This window comes from Hyperolius riggenbachi, chromosome 4, assembly GCF_040937935.1.
Source record: "Hyperolius riggenbachi isolate aHypRig1 chromosome 4, aHypRig1.pri, whole genome shotgun sequence".
Taxonomy (NCBI): domain Eukaryota; kingdom Metazoa; phylum Chordata; class Amphibia; order Anura; family Hyperoliidae; genus Hyperolius; species Hyperolius riggenbachi.
Window position 1 is genome coordinate 29,863,227 of NC_090649.1, and position 23,456 is coordinate 29,886,682.

General features: G+C 42.5%; 2 protein-coding genes across 6 annotated transcripts in view; both read right to left on the minus strand.

The window, feature by feature from the left end:
* Positions 1–23,456, minus strand: part of LOC137570321 (snaclec trimecetin subunit beta-like) — a 902,833-nt gene that overhangs the window by 257,804 nt on the left and 621,573 nt on the right. The gene's annotated exons all lie outside the window — the stretch shown is intronic.
* LOC137570319 (early activation antigen CD69-like) overlaps positions 1–23,456 on the minus strand; it is a 180,117-nt gene that overhangs the window by 112,831 nt on the left and 43,830 nt on the right. For 2 of the 5 annotated variants that reach the window (XM_068278958.1, XM_068278960.1), the window contains exon 1: positions 9,384–9,439. The exons of 2 other annotated variants lie outside the window; for them this stretch is intronic. In XM_068278958.1, the coding sequence (XP_068135059.1) occupies positions 9,384–9,422 (39 nt within the window). In that variant the 5' untranslated portion in view covers positions 9,423–9,439. Of the gene's footprint in view, positions 1–9,383; positions 9,440–11,829; positions 11,907–23,456 lie in introns of those variants that run through there. One more of the 5 variants, XM_068278961.1, reaches the window with a different exon arrangement.

Consider the following 23,456-nt stretch of genomic DNA (forward strand, 5'->3'; position numbering starts at 1 on the left):
ACTCTGGTTAGAAGCCAGTCTTTTGTTTGTAAACACTGCCTAAAACTGTTAATTACAAGCCAGGATTGCAGCAGGGAGTGGCAGAAACAGCACAGAGGGGCCCAGGAGGCGTACGTTAAAAAAGGGCGCCGGGAAAAAAGGGCGCGGGGTTTTAAGATAATCATGAATAACGTTTAAAAAAAATTTGTGTTATATTTCGTTTAAAAATAATGTTTTATAAAGTTATAAATCATTAAATAATGTGTATAAAATCGGCAATTTTAAAAACATTAATCTTCCCTGTTTAAAAATTGAAATTTATAATAACGTTTTATAAAACACGAATTTTCCTAAAGCTATACCTAACCCTACTCTCACACAGAACCCTCCCTGTACCTATCCCTAACCCCTAGACCCCCCTGTTGGTGCCTAACCCTAAGACCCCCCTGTTGGTGCCTAACCCTAAGACCCCCCTGTTGGTGCCTAAACCTAAGACCCCCCTGGTGGTGCCTAACCCTAAGGCCCGGTTCACACTTGCGGTTGTCTGCCAAACGGACCGGATGACCTGACCGGATCCGGACCGGATCCGGATCGGAACCGTACGGTTCTGATCCGGATCCGATCCGGATCCGGTCAGGTTGCATCAGGTGTTCATCAGGATGCGATCCGGATCCGTTTGGCAAAAGTTAAGTACAAACCAAATAAAATGTTGGGGTCTGGGAGGTCAGCAGAAGGGGGACCTGTGGAATCAGGCCCTCTGCTGTTTAGCACTCACCTCCACCTCCGACATGCTGCCAACATCTCCAGCTCGTGTAAAGTCACTGCTGCTCCACTCCAAAATGCTTGCCCATGTGTCCCCATCCAAAATCGCCGCAACAATCCGCATAGGAAGTGGGGTTGTGCGCTCTCCGGTTCTCATTGCTTTGTATTGGCCGGATGGTGCAGTCCGGCTCCGCCCCGGATACGGCTGCCGGAGGAGCCGGACCCAAAAATAGCGCATGTTGGAACGGACGCCGGTCCGGCAGAACGGACGCATGTGAACGGACGCATAGGCTTTCATTGCCATGCCGTGCGTCCGTTCCGTCCGTTCTGCAAGCGGTCCGGCTCCGGCACAGCGATTCCGGACGGCCACCGCTAATGTGAACCGGGCCTAAGACCCCCCTGTTGGTGCCTAAACCTAAGACCCCCCTGTTGGTGCCTAAACCTAAGACCCCCCTGGTGGTGCCTAAACCTAAGACCCCCCTGTGATAAGCATTAATAACGTTTTAAAAAAATATGGTGCGGTTTTTCGTTTAAAAATGTAAAAAAAAAAAAAAAATGTACGGTTTTTCGTTTAAAAGTAATGTTTTAAAAAAATATTGTACTGTTTTTCGTTTAACCACTTGCCGACCGCCTACTTCATATTGGCGGCGGCAAAGTGGCAGCCCCAGGACCACGTAACGCAGAATGGCGTCAGGTCCTGGGGCACTCTTTGGCCGGGGATCGAGCGCTGGGATGCGCGCGCATCCACCGGCAATAGGCTCCGCCCACCCGCGACGTCAAACCGCCGGCCAATCGGAAGCGCCGGCGGGTTGTTAACCAGACGATCCCCGGATAGGAAGCGTATAATACGCTTTGTAATGTTTACAAAGTGTATTATACAGGCTGCCTCCTGCCCTGGTGGTCCCAGTGTCCGAGGGACCACCAGGGCAGGCTGCAGCCACCCTAGTCTGCACCCAAACACACTGATCTGCCCCCCCCTGCCCCCTGATCGCCCACAGTACCCCTCAGACCCACCCCTGCCCACCCCCCAGACCACCATTTGCACACAATCACCCCCCTAATCACCCATCAATCACTCCCTGTCACTATCTGTCAACGCTATTTTTTTTTAGTCCCTAAACTGCCCCCTGCTCCCTCCTGATCACCCCCCCCACCCCTCAGATTCTCCCCAGACCCCCCCAGACCCTCCCCCCCCCCCTGTGTACTGTATGCATCTATCCCCCCTGATCACCTGTCAATCACCTGTCAATCACCCGTCAATCACCCCCTGTCACTGCCACCCATCAATCAGCCCCTAACCTGCCCCTTGCGGGCAATCTGATCACCCACCCACACCAATAGATCGCCCGCAGATCCGACATCAGATCACCTCCCAAATCCATCGTTTACATCTATTCTCTCCTCTAAACACCCACTAATTACCCATCAACCACCCATCAATCACCCCCTATCACCACCTGTCACTGTTACCCATCAGATTAGACCCTTGCGGGCACTCAATCACCCGCCCACACGCTCAGATTGCCCTCAAACCCCCCCTTATCGATTCGCCAGTGCATTATTTACATCCGTTGTTCCCTGTAATAACCCACTGATCACCTGTCAATCACCCCCTGTCACTGCCACCCATCAATCACCCCCTGTCACTGCCACCCATCAATCAGTCCCTAACCTGCCCCTTGCGGGCAATCTGATCACCCACCCACACCAATAGATCGCCCGCAGATCCGACATCAGATCACCTCCCAAGTGCAGTGTTTACATCTCTTCTCTCCTCTAAACACCCACTAATTACCCATCAATCACCCCCTATCACCACCTGTCACTGTTACCGATCAGATTAGACCCTAATCTGCCCCTTGCGGGCACCCAATCACCCGCCCACACCTCAGAACGCCCTCAGACCCCAGCCCTGATCACCTCGCTAGTGCATTGCTTGCATCTATTTCCCCCCTCTAATCACACCTTGAGACACCCATAAATCACCTCCTGTCACCCCCTAGCACACCTACCCATCAGATCAGGCCCTAATTTGCCCCGTGTGGGCTCCTGATCACTTGGCCAAACCCTCAGATCCCCCTCAGACCCCCTTCCGATCACCTCCCCAGTGCATTGATTATATCTATTTTCCCCTCTAACCGCCCCCTGAGACACCCATCAATCACCTCCTGTCACCCCCCTAGCACTCCTATCCATCAGATCAGGCCCAATACATCCTTTCATCTAAGAGGCCACCCTGCTTATGACCGTTTCCACAAAATTTGCCCCCTCATAGACCACCTGTCATCAAAATTTGCAGATGCTTATACCCCTGAACAGTCATTTTGAGAAATTTGGTTTCCAGACTACTCACAGTTTTGGGCCCGTAAAATGCCAGGGCAGTATAGGAACCCCACAAGTGACCCCATTTTAGAAAGAAGACACCCCAAGGTATTCTGTTAGGTGTATGATGAGTTCATAGAAGATTTTATTTTTTGTCAAAAGTTAGCGGAAATTGGATTTTTATTGTTTTTTTCACAAAGTGTCATTTTTCACTAACTTGTGACAAAAAATAAAATCTTCTATGAACTCACCATACCCCTAACGGAATACCTTGGGGTGTCGTCTTTCTAAAATGGGGTCACTTGTGGGGTTCCTATACTGCCCTGGCATTTTAGGGGCCCTAAACCGTGGGGAGTAGTCTAGAAAACAAATGCCTCAAAATGACCTGTGAATAGGACGTTGGGCCCCTTAGCGCACCTAGGCTGCAAAAAAGTGTCACACATGTAGTATCGCCATACTCAGGAGAAGTAGTATAATGTGTTTTGTGGTGTATTTTTACACATACCCATGCTGGGTGGGAGAAATCTCTCTGTAAATGAACAATTGTGTGTAAAAAAAAAATCAAAAATGTGTCATTTACAGAGATATTTCTCCCACCCAGCATGGTTATATGTAAAAATACACCACAAAACACATTATACTACTTCTTCTGAGTACGGCGATACCACATGTGTGACACTTTTTTGCAGCCTAACTGTGCTAAGGGGCCCAAAGTCCAATGAGTACCTTTAGGATTTCACAGGTCATTTTGAGACATTTGGGTTCAAGACTACTCCTCACGGTTTAGGGCCCCTAAAATGCCAGGGCAGTATTGGAACCCCACAAATGACCCCATTCTAGAAAGAAGACACCCCAAGGTATTCCGTTAGGTGTATGGTGAGTTCATAGAAGATTTTATTTTTTGTCACAAGTTAGCGGAAATTGATATGTATTGGTTTTTTTTTCACAAAGTGTCATTTTCCGCTAACTTGTGACAAAAAAAAAATCTTCTATGAACTCACCATACCCCTAACGGAATACCTTGGGGTGTCTTCTTTCTAAAATGGGGTCACTTGTGGGGTTCCTATACTGCCCTGACATTTTAGGGGCCCTAAACCGTGAGGAGTAGTCTAGAATCCAAATGCCTCAAAATGACCTGTGAATAGGACGTTAGGCCCCTTAGCGCACCTAGGTTGCAAAAAAGTGTCACACATGTGGTATCGCCGTACTCAGAAGAAGTAGTATAATGTGTTTTGGGGTGTATTTTTATACATACCCATGCTGGGTGGGAGAAATCTCTCTGTAAATGGACAATTGTGTGTAAAAAAAATCAAATAATTGTCATTTACAGAGATATTTCTCCCACCTAGCATCTGTATGTGTAAAAATACACCCCAAAACACATTATACTACTTCTCCTGAGTACGGCGGTACCACATGTGTGGCACTTTTTTGCACCCTAAGTGCGCTAAGGGGCCCAAAGTCCAATGAGTACCTTTAGGATTTCACAGGTCATTTTGCGACATTTGGTTTCAAGACTACTCCTCACGGTTTAGGGCCCCTAAAATGCCAGGGCAGTATAGGAACCCCAAAAATGACCCCATTTTAGAAAGAAGACACCCCAAGGTATTCCGTTAGGAGTATGGTGAGTTCATAGAAGATTTTATTTTTGTCACAAGTTAGCGGAAAATGACACTTTGTGAAAAAAAACCATTAAAATCAATTTCCGCTAACTTGTGACAAAAAAAAAAAAATCTTCTATGAACTCACCATACTCCTAATGGAATACCTTGGGGTGTCTTCTTTCTAAAATGGGGTAATTTGTGGGATTCTTATACTGTCCTGGCATTTTAGGGGCCCTAAACCGTGAGGAGCAGTCTTGAAACGAAATTTCTCAAAATGATCTGTGAAATCCTAAAGGTACTCATTGGACTTTGGGCCCCTTAGCGCAGTTAGGGTGCAAAAAAGTGCCACACATGTGGTATCGCCGTACTCAGGAGAAGTAGTATAATGTGTTTTGGGGTGTATTTTTCCACATACCCATGCTGAGTGGGAGAAATATCTCTATAAATTGACAATTGTGTGTAAAAAAAAATAAAACAATTGTCATTTACGGAGATATTTCTCCCACCCAGCATGGGTATGTGTAAAAATACACCCCAAAACACATTATACTACTTCTCCTGAGTACGGCAATACCACATGTGTGGCACTTTTTTGCAGCCTAACTGCGCTAAGGGGCCCAAAGTCCAATGAGCATCTTTAGGCTTTACAGGGGTGCTTACAATTAGGCACCCCCCAAAATGCCAGGACAGTGAACACACCCCACAAATGACCCCATTTTGGAAAGTAGACACTTCAAGGTATTCAGAGAGGAGCATAGTGAGTCCGTGGCAGATTTCATTTTTTTTTGTCGCAAGTTAGAAGAAATGGAAACTTTTTTTTGTTTTGTTTTTTTGTTACAAAGTGTCATTTTCCGCTAACTTGTGACAAAAAATAAAATCTTCTATGAACTCACCATGCCTCTCACTGAATACTTTGGGATGTCTTCTTTCCAAAATGGGGTCATTTGGGGGGTATTTGTACTATCCTGGAATTTTAGCCCCTCATGAAACCTGACAGGTGCGCAGAAAAGTCAGAGATGCTTGAAAATGGGAAAATTCACTTTTGGCACCATAATTTGTAAACGCTATAACTTTTACCCAATCCAATAATTATACACTGAATGTTTTTTTTTTTATCAAAGACATGTAGCAGAATAACTTTCGCGCTCAAATGTATAGGAAATTTTACTTTATTTGAAAAATGTCAGCACAGAAAGTTAAAAAAGTCATTTTTTTGACAAAATTCATGTCTTTTTTGATGAATATAATAAAAAGTAAAACTCGCAGCAGCAATCAAATAGCACCGAAAGAAAGCTGTATTAGTGACAAGAAAAGGAGGTAAAATTCATTTAGGTGGTAGGTTTTATGACTGAGCAATAAACCGTGAAAGCTGCAGTGGTCCGAATGGAAAAAAAGGCTCTGGTCCTTAAGGGGTTTTATGACTGCAGTCCTTAAGTGGTTAAAAATGTTTAAAAAATTATAAATCATTAAATAATGTGTAATCATGAGAAACAGTTATAAAACATTAAAAGTCTCCGGGCGCCGCTTTTAAAACGTTATTTTTCTCCAGCGCCCTTTTTTCCTGTTGGGCGCCGATTAAACGGTATTTATTATGGGAGTGAATGGCGGCGCCCTTTTTGTCCACCTGCCTCATGCGCCCAAATTTCCTGCTTCCCCCAGGAGAACATAATGAATAGAATGGTATGCTTTTTATTGTAAGACTTTTAGAGTACAGATTCTCTTTAAAGTAACTCTTCAATCCTTAAAATAACTCCAGAATTCTAAAGTTAGACAGGCTGTTAATTAACTGGCCTCAATTCACTAAGCTTATATCCTGTCTTTAATAACTCTTCTAGAGTTATCACCATGGTGATAAGTCATGTAGTATTCTGGAAACATTTTACTTCAGGCAAACCTAAAGTTAACTCTTCTGTCTTTAAGTTAACTCTTCAATCCTTAAAATAACTCCAGAGTTAAAGACAGGCTGTTTATTGACTGCATGTGAAAATAACTACAGAGGAGGTAAATTAACTACAGAGGAGGTAACTTAACTACAGAGGAGGTAGCTTAAGGAATGAAGAGATACAATAACTCTCTCACTGTGTGGAGGTAAGTTACCTCTTGCCTTATTATCTCCAGCATGATCTTCATGGCGTCAATTCACCAGAGGTTACCAACCTATTTATCTCTTGGGAGGTAATGTACCTCCTGTGATATCTCCAAATAGCAATTCTCCAGAAGTATAGGGGAAAATATCGACAGAGAGAAATGCAAGAGATAAATGTGAGATAAGTATGAGATAAATAAGTGATAGTTAGTAGTTAGTTTTTCTCCAAATCACAATTCACCAGGGAAGAAAGGGGTGTGGCCATTCGTTATTTTTTCATCTCTTTATCCCCTGAATGAACCTGGAGATATCGTGGTTTTCACACAGCAGCTGCTGCTGTGGAAGATGGAGCCTTTTGAGCTTACTCTGTTAGGCCTGGTGCACACCAAAAACCGCTAGCAGATCCGCAAAATGCTAGCAGATTTTGAAACGCTTTTTCTTATTTTTCTGTAGCGTTTCAGCTAGCATTTTGCGGTTTTGTGAAGCGTTTTTGGTGTAGTAGATTTCATGTATTGTTACAGTAAAGCTGTTACTGACCAGCTACTGTAACTAAAACCGCCTGGCAAACCGCTCTGAAGTGCCGTTTTTCAGAGCGGTTTGCGTTTTTCCTATACTTAACATTGAGGCAGAAACGCCTCCGCAATCCAAAATCTGCAGCAGCCCGGGAGTATGCGTTTCTGCAAAACGCCTCCCGCTCTGGTGTGCACCAGCCCATTGAAATACATTACCCAAGCGTATCCGCAGCCGCAAGCGGATCGCAAAACACAGCCGAACCGGTCTGGTGTGCACTAGGCCTTAGAGCTTGCTTCTATTATGAGGAGACGAAGGCGCAGGAGGAGGGTCTGTTTAATCGCCCCTCGTATTTTTCGTGTGAGAACAGTTCGTGATAATTTTACTGAGACAGAGGTGGTGAAGAAGTTCAGACTCACTCGTGAATGATATGATTTATGATATGATCCGGCAGTAAAAGGCGGGAATACTCTGGTCAGGTAGTGGTAAAACTCCGCCTCCTACCCACAATGCTTCACTTTCAAGCTTACAGAGAGGAAAAGTATCCCATGTAAATCATTAATACCGATTACCTAACTCTCTGCTTTCTCACACTTTCCTCATGCATATCTCTCCATTATCCCCTGCTATCCAACACTTTTCTCTCTGTCCTCTCACACTGGTGAATTGACTCCAGAGTGTTAAAATACCTCATGAGATAAACTACCTACCTTGTTTCTCTTAGTAAATTCTCTCTGGTGAATTGACGCCAATGAATTGAGGCCACTGTGTGTGAAAATAACTACAGAGGAGGTAACTTAACTACAGAGGAGGTAACTTAACTACAGAGGAGGTAACTTAACTACAGAGGAGGTAACTTAACTACAGAGGAGGTAACTTAACTGCAGAGGAGGTAAATTAACTGCAGAGGAGGTAAATTAACTGCAGAGGAGGTAAATTAACTGCAGAGGAGGTTACTTAACTGCAGAGGAGGTAACTTAACTGCAGAGGAGGTAAATTAACTGCAGAGGAGGTACATTAACTGCAGAGGAGGTAACTTAACTGCAGAGGAGGTAACTTAACTGCAGAGGAGGTAAATTAACTACAGAGGAGGTAACTTAAAGTGGACCCAAATTAAAAATACAAGAAATAAAATCTATTTTCTAAATTATAATAATAAATCGCAGCCTTTTTTCAGCTGCATGATGACAAATATAAAATATTTTACATTTATTGGAGGAACCCCTCCCCTTCCTTTCATATTGCAGGGACAGAATCCGGCAAACTGCTGGAGTAGGTGGTGTTCGGCATAGGAGGAATTGCTAATGGCTGCCACCTGTATAACCCTAGTTATGCAAAGAGAGGGGTGAAAAGCATGCACTGAAATGCTCATAGGCTTGAAGGAGTGTTTATTTATCTTTGTATGTGTCAGAGTGCTGCAACGAAATATTTTGAATTAAAAACATGTTTGTTTTGGGTCCGCTTTAAGGAATGAAGAGATAAGATAACTCTCTCACTGTGTGGAGGTAAGTTTTCCCTTGCCTTATTATCTCCTGCATGATCTTAGTGAATTGAGGCCAATATTTATTTGCCAGCCTTATGAGAGATTCTTTTAATGTGAATATTAAAAGATACATTTTATTGGTCCACCACTGACAAGGAACAATCTGTGTTATATTATCTGGTTTAGGTTTTTGTGCTGTTACACATAGAAAGTTCCCAGTTCCTGAGGAGTCCTCAGTGCCAGGAGAAGCCAGCGTCACTCATCAGCCCTCTCTCTGTGACTCCTGCAGCGGCTGCACAGAGAGGATGGGACTGGGAACTGAGTACGAAGATGATGATAAAGCAATGCTAACAATAGGCAGTCTCAGCAACCGGCTGTCCAGTTGTGTGTTCTTATAAGAATTACATTTAGCCCATCAGAAGTCACTATAGAAGGCAGGTGGATTCCTCCAGCTCTGCACATTGGTGGACATCTCCCATACATCCACCACTCCTGAGGTCCCCAGACCTGTCAGATGAGATATAGCTCGGCCACTGAGAGACCCCCCTCAGCGACACACAATTATGGATGCCGGAGGGGGATCAGCTGTTGCAGTGTGCAGTAAAAGTTCAGGAAAAGTTACCGGCCCAACACTCACCTGTTCCCCGGGGGTCTCCTCCGAGCGGCTCCCCGTCATGTCTTCTCTCCGTGTGCCTGGCTGCTCTGTGACTGCGGCACAGTGTGTGACAATAACTGTTCACTAGCGATTCACCCTCCCTCTTCCATCCCCGCCCAATCTGGGCTGCGAGCCAGGATTTCACAAGATAAAAAAGATCTGAATTTCCAAGCACTAGCAACCATAAAAAGGAATTAGAGGCAGCTCACAAATGGCCATGGGGGATTTCCCCGTGTAAGACATCCGAAGACCAAAATTCTTCCTCACAGTCCATAAGACATACTACAGTAGATTCTATGAGTGACTTTTATTTAAGTCTCTCTAATCTACAGTATGATCCTCATTACTCCTTGACCTTCTCCTCAAAACTTTTTAGATTATCTTGCACAAATTAAACTTCCAAAAACTGAAGGAATAGGTTTAGACATCCTTAATATAGACTTTTTACAATGGAAAAAAAAAATCATAAAACTATAAAATCGCTTAAAACAATAAAGACTCAGAGTATAGATGGTTACTCTAATGAAGACTATGAAACATTTGATTATTTACTTGGAAACCTCCTTTCTCAAGCCTTCAATGAAATAGTCCATTATGGAAAATTCCCAGAGGAGTAGCTCAAAGCGGCCATAGTAACCATACCCAAACCAGTTAAAGATCAATAAGAACCTACACATTTTACCTCAAATCTCTTCGTAATACAGATATAAAAGTATCCTCTAAGATCTTAGAATATAGACTAGTGGATATATTACCAAAATGAATACATCCAGACGAGGTAGATTTGATTAAGGGAAGACAGACAACTAATAGAACAAGAAAGATAATTGACTTGCTCCAAGTATTGGAGTCCCGTAGAATGTTTATATCCTTGGATGCAGAGAAGGCATTCGATAGAGTGCACAGGGATTATTTATCTCATGTTTTAAATAATTTTGGCTTTATGATTTTATCAAAAGTTCAATAATAGCTTTGTATTCACAACCTTCAGCTGTAAATGCTGATTCAACATCAAAAAAAGTTTTATTTCTAATAGAACAAGACAATGCTGCCCATTATCACCTATTATATTTCAGAATCAGAATCATTATTTGTATTATACATGGAACGGCTGATGTGACGAACATTACGGAAAAGTCGTGCGCTAGCGCCATCGACTTTCGCATGGTCGCGCACAGTTCCTGTCAGTCCTGGGTAAATGCACAATAGATGTCAATTTCCCTCTCTCTTACTGAGAGCAGAGCCCCTCACCCCCTCCACCTCCTCCAGCTTTTCACACGTAGCTGGCAACACATAGGTGTTACAAGCTTTGACCAAATGGTGGCCATGGAATAGCTTCAGCAGCAGCAGATAACAATCAGCCCCTCTTCCCAAGCCAGCTCAAACTGGTTGAGATTCAAAATTCCCTCCAAACTCATAAGCTTCACACAAAAGGGAACGTTAACTTATTCATAATTCAAAATAGGTTTGGCACAGCAAGACAAAAATTACATTTTCTGATACCTAGGAAACAGTTCTATCGTTCACCTGAAGTATAATTTTCTAGCTATCAGGAATCCATAGAGAAACCACTTTATCCGGCCTGCGTAGAGCGAATGCGACAGACTAGGCATGTATAGCCTCGTTTAATACAGGATCGCAAGCTGCTTATGAATATAGTCTCGGATTTGCGATGCGCCAATCTGGGGCGGAATTACACAAATTATTAATACATTCCTTGCTCTGAGTCTGTGGGTGGCAACCTGACTGCCAGGAGGTAACCCTGCCTTAAACACACCTACTTTCCAGGTAGTGACCGCCCCAAAACTGAGGTCAGTAAAAAGTGTTTGCGAGAAACTCCTCCCTCAGTTCTCTAAATTTCATCGATCAGGAAAGTCCAGGCATGCGTTCCAAGGAGAACCGCCGCATGCCGTGTGTTCAAAGGACTTTTAACCTGAATGCTTACCTTTAAACTGGACTCTTTTTCTCTTTCGTTTAGCGGTTATGACCTGTTGCTGAACATACACAATCGTACCTATTCTCCTGAAATCGCTACCCTGTGTTTAATAGAAGTATACCTTTATAACCCGTATGTGAGAACCCGGCCCAGATATAACGATCTGACCCAGGTTCCTGCATACTGCTAGGGGTTACTAAAGCGTTCTCCAAGTTCTAGTAATTACAGTAGCGGGCTGTGTAACTCGCTTGGTGGCAGATCTTTGAATTGTATATGTGTGTGGTGAATCGGTTGGTATCAGAACGCTCCCTTCGCGAGTCAGTTCATCAAATTGCGAACGCGGGTTACCCTTCGTGATGAACAAATGACCGTGTGAGAGGATTTCTGACGCTGATCGACTGACCCACCCGCAGACCGGCCTTGCAGTCTGTGACAGCTTGCACAAAACATAAAATATAATTCAATATCACGAGTCTCAACTGGTCCTCACACCTGTAAATTAAGTCTCTAAATGGCCTCAATTCAGTAAGCTTAACTCCTGTCGTTAATAACTCTTCTGAGCTGTTTTACAGTTATCACAATTATATCACCATGGTAATAACTGTAAAACAGCTCAGAAGAGTTATTAAAGACAGGAGTTAAGCTTAGTGAATTGAGGCCTATGCGAATGATATTATATTTACTTGTTTGTCTACAAAACTCATGCAACTTCCTACTAAATTTGGCGGTTTTGGTATGCAGAATCCTATAGAAATGCTATTACATTAGATGTAGATTTAGTAATATGGCAAAAAAAAAACAAAAAAAACAATATATTGTATATTATGGGTACAATTAGAGAATTATTTAATCCTAGTTAAAAATTATTAAAATATCATTGCTGCTTTGTTCATAGATCAAAATATATTAAAATATGCATATTAGAGTATAGATCTTACTTTAAAAAATTGGTATTCTTTTTTGCAAAGGATCTGTCAGAGATAAGCTATGTAAACAACTTGAGACAACCGCTCCTTAAAGGACAACTGAAGTGAGAGGGATATGGAGGCTGCCATATTTATTTCCTTTTAAGCAATGCCAATTGCCTGGCTGCCCTGCTGGTCTATTTGGCTGCAGTAGTGTCTGAATCGCACCAGAAACAAGCATGCAGCTAATCTTGTCAGATCTGACAATAATGTCAGAAACACTTGATCTGCTGGGTAAAAGTATTAGAGGCAGCGGAGCAGCAGGGCTGCCCAGCAACTGGTATTGTTTGAAAGGAAATAAATATGTCAGCCTCTATATCTTTTTTCCTTTCCTTTAAAGTGCCTATCTAGGCACTTATCCCTGACTTAAGGTGCCCATTTACGTTACAATTTTTCCTTCAGATTTGATCTTTTGTCGCAATTTGAGTGATCAAAACTACATTGAAGGCAATTTTTGATTGTTCCCAGTAACAGAACAATTTAAGAAGGTTTTACATTACAATCTGATCATTAAATCCAACATTTGGATCAATATTTTTCCTTTTCCAGTCAATTATAGTATAATTTCACATCGTTTTGCGCTCCACATGGCGCATTTTTCTATACAATTTGATCATAAAAATTGTGTCAAAAGATCAAATCCGAATGAAACATTGTACTGTTAATGAGCACCTTTAGATACAGTATATTGAGTTGGGTAGTTCAAGTCCTATTACATGTATCATAAACTTACACTACAATCCTTTTTAGACATACAAAAAAATTATCTGACACCAAAATATCTATATATTTTTTTAAATATCTGCAAACCTGTCGTTGCCTAAGCTATATTAAAAAAGACTCTTTACATAAAACTGTTTCTCTTAAAGGAATACTATGAAAGTTTTTATTTTTTTTCTTAACCCTTTTTATAAAGAGGAGCCACTTAGTAATAAATGGTAATTGTAGTAAAAAAAATTTTTTATCAAAGTGTTCCCCTGCTCTACCATACAATACAGTGTCCTATTAAACTCAGGTCGGCGTTGGACAGCGGGATGGCGTTATGTGCAGATGCCTGTGTCGGGTCTACGATATTCCCAATCCTCTGCTGGCAGAGAGCCATGTGACCGCGGGAACAATAGGGTGAGGAGAGCTCTCTCTCTGCTACAATCATACAGAGCTGCCTGTTTGGTGCCTGATACACCTGTGCGGCTGGAGGAACTAGGCTGGGACATGTGTATGTTGTGCGGCTGGAGGAACTAGGCTGGGACATGTGTATGTTGTGTTGCAGGCAGCCTTGTGTTTCTACAAGAGGCTACAGTGAGGAGACAGACATGTGAATCCTGACTCAGTTTCTTCTTGCATTCCAATCTAAGCACTACTGTGACCTGGCTTCATAGCAAAAGGCACGTGTCTCCTTACTGCAGCCTCCTGTGGAAAGTGCACCGAGGCTCCCTGTGGTATCTGTTGTAGTACCGTGCAGCTTTCTGCTAGTAGTAGAGGGAGAAGATTCTGCCTTCAGCTCTGCTACTAACAGACCTCAGCACATAACAGTGCGCCCCCCCCCCCCCCCCCCCCAGGAGTACATGGGATGCCGCTGGTATGGTAAAGCAGGGGAACAGGGTAACAAAAGAAAATTATTTTTTTTACTGCAATAACAATTCATTAGTAACTGGCTCCTCTTCATAAAAGTGGTTCAGGAAAAACATAGGCGTCAATTCACAGAGTATTACCGAACATATTACAGCACGTTCAGTAATAAGTTCAGTTCTGTAATTCAGAAGCAGAATTCACAGAAAACTATCAAACAAGCTTACGACCATTCGAGGAATGGTCGATACATGTTCAGTAAATGTGCAGTAGAAATGCGGTATGGAATTGGTAAATTTTGACAGGAATGTAAATCACAGAGTAAAAAGGTGGCGGAAATTAAGAGCAGTTTACAACCGAACTGTTGCTGGCGTTATTTCATTCCCACACAGCTGCAAGATGCTCTCCACTATTCTGCTTTACTGCTTCTCACATGGAAAAATACCGCCCAAATTCAGGATTACCGCATAACTATCACATAACTAACAAACGTTCACCGAACAAAATACTGAATGCTTTACACCTCCCATTGAACACTCCTCTCCTTCGGTAAAAAAAATGATGACTTGCTCTAAAAATGTAAAAATACCACATTCGGTAAAATGCCTACTTTTTTTTCTACTACCACACCTCATTCTGTGTATTGAAGTCACACACTTTGATTGTGTTCCTTTAATCTCCACAAAATTCTGATAGATCATAAATGTAAACATAGTTATATATCTGTTATATAAATGGTTATATATTTCTTGAATAGATGATTCAATATTATCACAAAAAAATAAAAATGGCTGAAAACTTCTAACTCCACTGCAAGTTGGGAAAACTCCCTTAACCACTTCCCGACCGCCGCATGTACAAATGACGGCCGGGAAGTGGATCCCGCAAGGACCGCCGCATGTACAATTGGCGGCGGTCCTTGTACGGGCATGGGCGGAGCGATCGCGTCATTCGTGACGCGATCCTCCGCCGGGGACTGGCTCCGCTCCCCTCGCGCTGTAACCCGCCGGCCGTTCGGAAGCGCCGGCGGGTTACTAGCACCCGGATCGCCGCATACAAAGTGTATAATACACTTTGTAATGTATACAAAGGGCTTGATTCACAAAGCGGTGCTAACCTACTTAGCACGTCTAAAGTCTTTAGACGCGCTAACCAGGGTGCTAAGTAGGTTAGCACCGGATTTCTCAATCAGATCGCGCGCTAACTTTGCATGCGCAAAGTTTTACGCGCGCTAAGTCCCATAGGCTTTAATGGGCACTTCGCGCGAAGCGCCCTGCGCTCTGTGCAGTACGCGCGTAAAGTTTTACGCGCATAAAGTTTTGTGCGCGTAGAGTTTTATGCGCGAAAAGCTCGTTTAGACGTGCTAAGGGGGTTTTCACAGGCGTGCTAACAGTTAGCACCGCTTTGTGAATCAAGCCCAAAGTGTATTATACAGGCTGCCTCCTGCCCTGGTGGTCCCAGTGTCCGAGGGACCACCAGGGCAGGCTGCAGCCACCCTAGTCTGCACCCAAGCACACTGATTTCCCCCCCCCTGATCGCCCACAGCACCCCTCTTACCCCCCCCCCCCCGCCCACCCCCCCAGACCACTGTTTGCACCCAATCACCCCCCTAATCACCCATCAATCACTCCCTGTCACTATCTGTAAACGCTATTTTTTTTATGCCCTAAACTGCCCCCTGCTCCCTCCTGATCTCCCCCCACCCCTCAGATTCTCCCCAGACACCCCCCCCCCTGTGTACTGTATGCATCTATCCCCCTGATCACCTGTCAATCACCTGTCAATCACCCATCAATCACCCCCTGTCACTGCCACCCATTAATCAGCCCCTAACCTGCCCCTTGCGGGCAATCTGATCACCCACCCACACCAATAGATCGCCCGCAGATCCGACGTCAGATCACCTCCCAAGTGCATTGTTTACATCTCTTCTCTACCCTAAACACCCACTAATTACCCATCAATCACCCCCTATCACCACCTGTCACTGTTACCCATCAGATCAGACCCTAATCTGCCCCTTGTGGGCACCCAATCACCCGCCTACATGCTCAGATTGCCCTCAGACCCCCCCTTATCAATTCGCCACTGCATTATTTACATCTGTTCTTCCCTGTAATAACCCACTGATCACCTGTCAATCACCTGTCAATCACCCCCTGTCACTGCCACCCATCAATCAGCCCCTAACCTGCCCCTTGCGGGCAATCTGATCACCCACCCACACCAATAGATCGCCCGCAGATCCGACGTCAGATCACCTCCCAAGTGCATTGTTTACATCTCTTCTCTACCCTAAACACCCACTAATTACCCATCAATCACCCCCTGTCACTGCTACCCATCAAATTAGACCCCTATCTGCCCCTAGGGCACTCAATCACCCGCCCACACCCTCAGAACGCCCTCAGACCCCAGCCCTGATCACCTCGCCAGTGCATTGCTTGCATCTATTCCCCCCTCTAATCACACCTTGAGACACCCATCAATCACCTCCTGTCACCCCCTAGCACACCTACCCATCAGATCAGGCCCTAATTTGCCCCGTGTGGGCTCCTGATCACTCGGCCAAACCCTCAGATCCCCCTCAGACCCCCTTCCGATCACCTCCCCAGTGCATTGATTGCATCTATTTTCCCCTCTAACCACCCCCTGAGACACCCATCAATCACCTCCTGTCACCCCCCTAGCACTCCTATCCATCAGATCAGGCCCAATACAACCTGTCATCTAAAAGGCCACCCTGCTTATGACCGGTTCCACAAAATTCGCCCCCTCATAGACCACCTGTCATCAAAATTTGCAGATGCTTATACCCCTGAACAGTCATTTTGAGACATTTGGTTTCCAGACTACTCACGGTTTTGGGCCCATAAAATGCCAGGGCAGTATGGGAACCCCACAAGTGACCCCATTTTAGAAAAAAGACACCCCAATGTATTCTGTTAGGTGTATGATGAGTTCATAGAAGATTTTATTGCTTTTCAAAAGTTAGCGGAAATTGATTTTTATTGTTTTTTTTTCACAAAGTGTCATTTTTCACTAACTTATGACAAAAAATAAAATCTTTTATGAACTCGCCATACTCCTAACGGAATACCTTGGGGTGTCTTCTTTCTAAAATGGGGTCACTTGTGGGGTACCTATACTTCAAGATACTGTGTCTGACCTACAAATCTGTCCACAAAACCTGTCCAACCTACATTTCCGATCTTACTCAGAGGTACACACCTAGCCGCTCACTCCGCTCTTCCAATGAACTTCGCCTAACCGCCCCCCGCATCACCCAGTCCCATGCACGCCTCCAGGACTTCTCAAGAGCTGCTCCAACACTATGGAACTCCCTACCTCCACCCATTAGGGCAGCCCCCTCCTTCAACATCTTCAAGAAAGCCCTCAAAACTCACCTTTTCACTCTGGCCTACTACCCCTCACAAGTGCTCTAAACCTACAGCTGAACTCTGGTCCCCTACCATTCGTGTCCTTACCTCTCCCTCTAGATTGTAAGCCTTTGGGCAGGGTCCTCCTCCTTTTGTGTCCTACCTGATCTGGCACCTCCATTACTGTGAACCCATGCTATGCATCTGAGTGAACATAACTTGCCTAATCTCTATGCTTCATCCAGTGACTGACTAAGCATTACCTTGTACTCATACTGTGCTGTGTGATCTGGTTTTCTTGTATTCCTGTATTGTCATATTGCTGTATGTCACCCCTAAATATTGTCTGTAACCTAAATTAATGTTCAGCGCTGCGTAATATGTTGGCGCTTTATAAATACAATAAATAAATAAATAAATAAAATAATACTGCCCTGGCATTTTAGGGGCCCTAAACCGTGAGGAGAAGTCTAGAAAACAAATGCCTCAAAATGACCTGTGAATAGGACGTTGGGCCCCTTAGCGCACCTAGGCTGCAAAAAAAGTGTCACATGTGGTATCGCCGTACTCAGGAGAAGTAGTATAATGTGTTTTGAGGTGTATTTTTACACATACCCATGCTGGGTGGGAGAAATATCTCTGTAAATGACAATTGTTTGATTTTTTTACACACAATTGTCCATTTACAGAGATATTTCTCCCACTCAGCATGGGTATGTGTAAAAATACACCCCAAAACACATTATACTACTTCTCCTGAGTACGGCGGTACCACATGTGTGGCACTTTTTTACACCCTAAGTGCGCTTAGGGGCCCAAAGTCCAATGAGTACCTTTAGGATTTCACAGGTCATTTTGCAACATTTGGTTTCAAGACTACTCCTCACGGTGTAGGGCCCCTAAAATGCCAGGGCAGTATAGGAACCCCACAAATGACCCCAATCTAGAAAGAAGACACCCAAAGTTATTCCGTTAGGAGTATGGTGAGTTCATAGAAGATTTTATTTTTTGTCACAAGTTAGCGGAAAATGACACTTTGTGAAAAAAAACAATTAAAATCAATTTCCGCTAACTTGTGACAAAAAATAAAATCTTCTATGAACTCACCATACTCCTAACGGAATACCTTGGGGTGTCTTCTTTCTAAAATGGGGTCATTAGTGGGGTTCCTATACTGCCCTGGCATTTTAGGGGCCCTAAACCGTGAGGAGTAGTCTTGAAACAAAAATGACCTGTGAAATCCTAAAGGTACTCATTGGACTTTGGGCCCCTTAGCGCAGTTAGGGTGCAAAAAAGTGCCACACATGTGGTATCGCCGTACTCAGGAGAAGTAGTATAATGTATTTTGGGGTGTATTTTTACACATACCCATGCTGAGTGGGAGAAATATCTCTGTAAATGGACAATTGTGTGTAAAAAAAATCAAACAATTGTCATTTACAGAGATATTTCTCCCACCCAGCATGGGTATGTGTAAAAATACACCTCAAAACACATTATACTACTTCTCCTGAGTACGGCAATACCACATGTGTGGCACTTTTTTGCAGCCTAACTGCGCTAAGGGGCCCAAAGTCCAATGAGCACCTTTAGGCTTTACAGGGGTGCTTACAAATGAGCACCCCCCAAAATTCCAGGACAGTAAACACACCCCACAAATGACCCCATTTTGGAAAGTAGACACTTCAAGGTATTCAGAGAGGGGCATGGTGAGTCCGTGGCAGATTTCATTTTTTTTTTTTGTCACAAGTTAGCAGAAATGGAAACTTTTTTTTTTTTTTTTCTTGTCACAAACTGTCATTTTCCGCTAACTTGTGACAAAAAATAATATCTTCTATGAACTTACTATGCCTCTCAGTGAGTACTTTGGGATGTCTTCTTTCCAAAATGGGGTCATTTGGGGGGTATTTATACTATCCTGGAATTCTAGCCCCTCATGAAACATGTCAGGTGGTCAGAAAAGTCATAGATGGTGCAAAATGGGAAAATTCACTTTTTGCACCATAGTTTGTAAACGCTATAACTTTTACCCAAACCAATAAATATAGGCTGAATGGGTTTTTTTTTTAATCAAAAACATGTTTGTCCACATTTTGCGTGCTGCATGTATACAGAAATTTTACTTTATTTGAAAAATGTCAGCACAGAAAGTTAAAAAAATCATTTTTTTGACAAAATTCATGTCTTTTTTGATGAATATAATAAAAAGTAAAAATCGCAGCAACAATCAAATAGCACCAAAAGAAAGCTTTATTAGTGACAAGAAAAGGAGCCAAAATTCATTTAGGTGGTAGGTTGTATGAGCGAGCAATAAACCGTGAAACTGCAGTGGTCTGAATGGAAAAAAAGGGTCTGGTCCTTAAGGGGGGTAAAGCCCACGGTCCTCAAGTGGTTAAGATTACTTGGCAATGGAATCGAACATCTTTTAAATTAGCTGTTTTCTGTAGGGAAGGCTCCCCTAAATGTTGGAGAGAATGTGGTTTTAGTGGTATATTTTACATATTTTGGGAATGTCCTAAAATATTAATAATATCAGAATGCCACATTCGGTAAAATGCCTACTTTTTTTTCGACTAGCACACCTCATTCTATGTATTGAAGTCACACACTTTGATTGTATTCCTTTAATCTCCACAAAATTCTTATAGATCATAAATCTAAACATATTATATTATATTATATTAATAACATCAGATAAAAAAATAATTGTATACTTATCAGGCACAGCCACATAGAGAGGTGCACCTTCCTTTCTGTGTTGCTGTGCCTGATAAGTATACCATTTTATTCTATGTATAGTGGTTTCTGTATGATCCAGAAGTTGCTCCACAATTCGATTACCTCACTGAAATCAGCATCAGGTGTGCATCAATCTTTGCCTTCCTTGTTATATATGTCCTAAAATATTGACCCTGTGGTAGGAAGTGACTTCTTATATTAATAAATTAGCAAGTAAGGTTGGTGCTATACAGCCTTCATCAGCTTTGGTCCATATAGGTAGTGATAGCCTCCCATTACATGATATAGATCTGATATCCCTTATGTTAATGAGTACAAAGAAATACATTGAAAAATTTTGGAAATCTAGGGATATACCTACTATAAATGAAATCCTGCTAAAAATCAGATTTTTATCTTCATGTTGAAAAAAATATTTGCTGTACATAATGGAAAATCTAATGAGTTTAAGATGTATACTAATTCATGGGAGTTAATACATCCAAAAACATCATTACATTCTACCTAATGTTGCTCAAATGTTGCTGGAAGTATGTAAGCTGTATTGTTTTTAATGAATTTTAAGTCAATCTTATTTATTGAACACGTATTATGTTGTTCTCTTATATTTGTTTTATTTTTTATGTAGTTTTTACACTTTATTACCAAATATAGTGATGCATTCACAATTTTTGTTCTTTTAAAATGGATTTATGGACCCATATGCAATTATTTTTTTTCTCCTGTGTTTTCACGTAGGTGATATTTTCATGCTTGTCAGTATCATGCCCTTTAAATCACTTGCAAACAAGAAAATACTAAAAATAACGTTGATAGTATTTTTTGTCTACTTTTTGGTACTTTTTTTTTCAATTGTACAGGGCTGACAAGTTATAAAAAAGAAGTTTAAAAATTATTTCCTAATGAGTAAACTCAGAAGAAAAAGTGAACTACATATGGGCCAGAATAGGTTACAAATGCAATGTTTGTTTATTAGATATCAATGTAATCTATTTTGCACGTGTATCTGAGAAACGATATTGCATTACTTTTGTGCTTCAAATAATTGTATTCTATGGTACATGTCCCATTTCATAGGCTGTTAATCTATGTTATCACAGATGTATACCATGTATTACAATCTGTATTATACGGTATTCATAGTCTAATAAAAATATTACAAAAGAAAATGACATATCCATGTAGCCAAGGAATTTACCTAACAAAATCTACAATAGTCTACTTTGGGGTGCTTCAAATAATTTATAGGCTGTTTATTCTATGGAGCATTTCACATTCCATAGGCTGTTAATCTATGTTATTGCAGTGCTATACAATGTATTACAATTTGTATTACAGTACAATCTTCTTATACAGTAGAATCCCTTCATAGTGAACTCCAAGGGCCCAGGAAAAGTAGTTTACTATATCAGAAGTTTACTATATCAGAATTTTGTATACATTGTATATTTATACAGATGCATTTGCTGGCACCTGAAGAGCAAGTTTACCATATCACAGTTGACTATACAGTAATAAGATTCTACTGTAGTAAACTCTGATATAGTAACCTCTCTGGATATAGTAAACTCAGTCCCCAGGCCCCAGCAAATGTGCCTGTATAAATATACAATGTATGACCAATCCTGATATAGTAAACTTCTGATGTAAACTACTTTTTCCCATCCCTTGCAGTATATTAGAATGGAATTCTACCGTATACTGTATTTATAAGCTAATAAATAGATTGTAAAAGAAAGTTACATATCTATGTAGCCAAGATATGTACTTAATGAAATCTGCAATAAAAAGGGGGGAAAACCCCAAGCACCAGTCTACTTAGGGGGATCCAGCGGGAATCTCAGCAGGCTAGCGCTGATCACTCACTTTCAAGGCGAATTTCGCTCCCCTTGCGCCAGTAAATGTAATAAGAATTACATATCTATGGCCTCAATTCACTAAGCAGTTTAGACTAGTCCACTGATGGTTGTTACTCTAATTATGGTTTGGTCAGTAGCATCAAAGGGGAATCACCCCACAAATTACCAAATGTTTTAGACCTGTTTTTTGACCTGGTCTAAACCATTTGGTAATTAGGTCAGTAAAGCAGGGGAAATAATCAAAAGATGCAATTCACAAACAAGTAGCTATGACTGACGTCCTTCTCCTCTGATGAGCTCTCCTCTGCATACAATTAAACTGTATAATTAATTCAAAGGTTCCCTCCTCACATCTAAAATACCTCACAGAATTACTTTACCTACAGAAATCAGCTGGTCTAATCTCTGTCAGGAAAAGTGGGCGTGGTTACTCCTTGTTTGCCTTTGTGAATTGTGTAATTACTGAATGTTAGACCAGGTCTAAAAACAGGTCTAAAACATTACACCAACCATCAGTAGACTAAAAACCATCTGTGGACTAGTCTAAACTGCTTAGAGAATTGAGGCCAATGTAGCCAAGGAGTATACCTAACGGGATCTGCAATAAAGGGCAAAATAAAAATGACTGGTGCTTAGAAAGCGCTGGTGGTGTGTAAACCAGCCCTTAGCAATGGTATTTCCCTCATTGCTCTCCACAGGAATATGTGAGCAGAGAATGTGTGCAGCAGCGTGCAGCATAGTCACAGTGCTTCCTCTCTATCAGATTACGTCACTGTCACTGTCTCACTAGGACCTCAGTGCGCCGCTGACATTCCAGAACCACAAGAGAAAAATGTTACTTATGCTTCAATATGCATATACTGTACATATGCTTGTTCAACACCACGTTATGTGCTAAACACACACACAGCACATTCCCTGCAGCTATGGGGCATTTCCAGGACAGTGTCTTCCATTCACTGTGACTCTATTAGACATTTACCCCTGAAAGCCCTCTACTTCCACGGCCCTCCTTCCCCACCCCAAACTTGCTCTGTGTTAAAGAGGACCTGTAGTAACATAATAAATCAAATGGCTTATTTTTTTACATCATTAATGTATTATTTAGTCAGTGTGTGGCCATTGTAAAATCTTTCCTCTCCCTGATTTACATTCTGACATTTATCACTGATGGGGACATCTTTAGTCCTGCCAGGTGCAGCTCTAGCAATAAGCAGTTTCAGCTACAGGCTGCCCAGTTGTGTGTTATTATAAGAATTACGCTTAGCCCATCAGAAGTCACTATAGAAAGCAGGTTGGTTCCTCCAGCTCTGCACATTGGTGGACATCTCCCATACATCCACCATTCCTGAGGTCCCCCAACCTGTCAGATGAGGTATAGCTCGCCCACTGAGAGACTAAAAGTTCAGGAAACGTTACCGCCCGGCACCCACCTGTTCCCCGGGGGTCTCCTCCATGCGGCTCCCCGTCATGTCTTCTCTCCGTCTGCCTGGCTGCTCTGTGACTGCGGCACGGTGTGTGACAATTAGTGTTGTCCGGATCATGAACGATTCGGATCTTTGATCCGAATCTATTTTGTGAGTCGAATATCCGAATCATCAAAATGA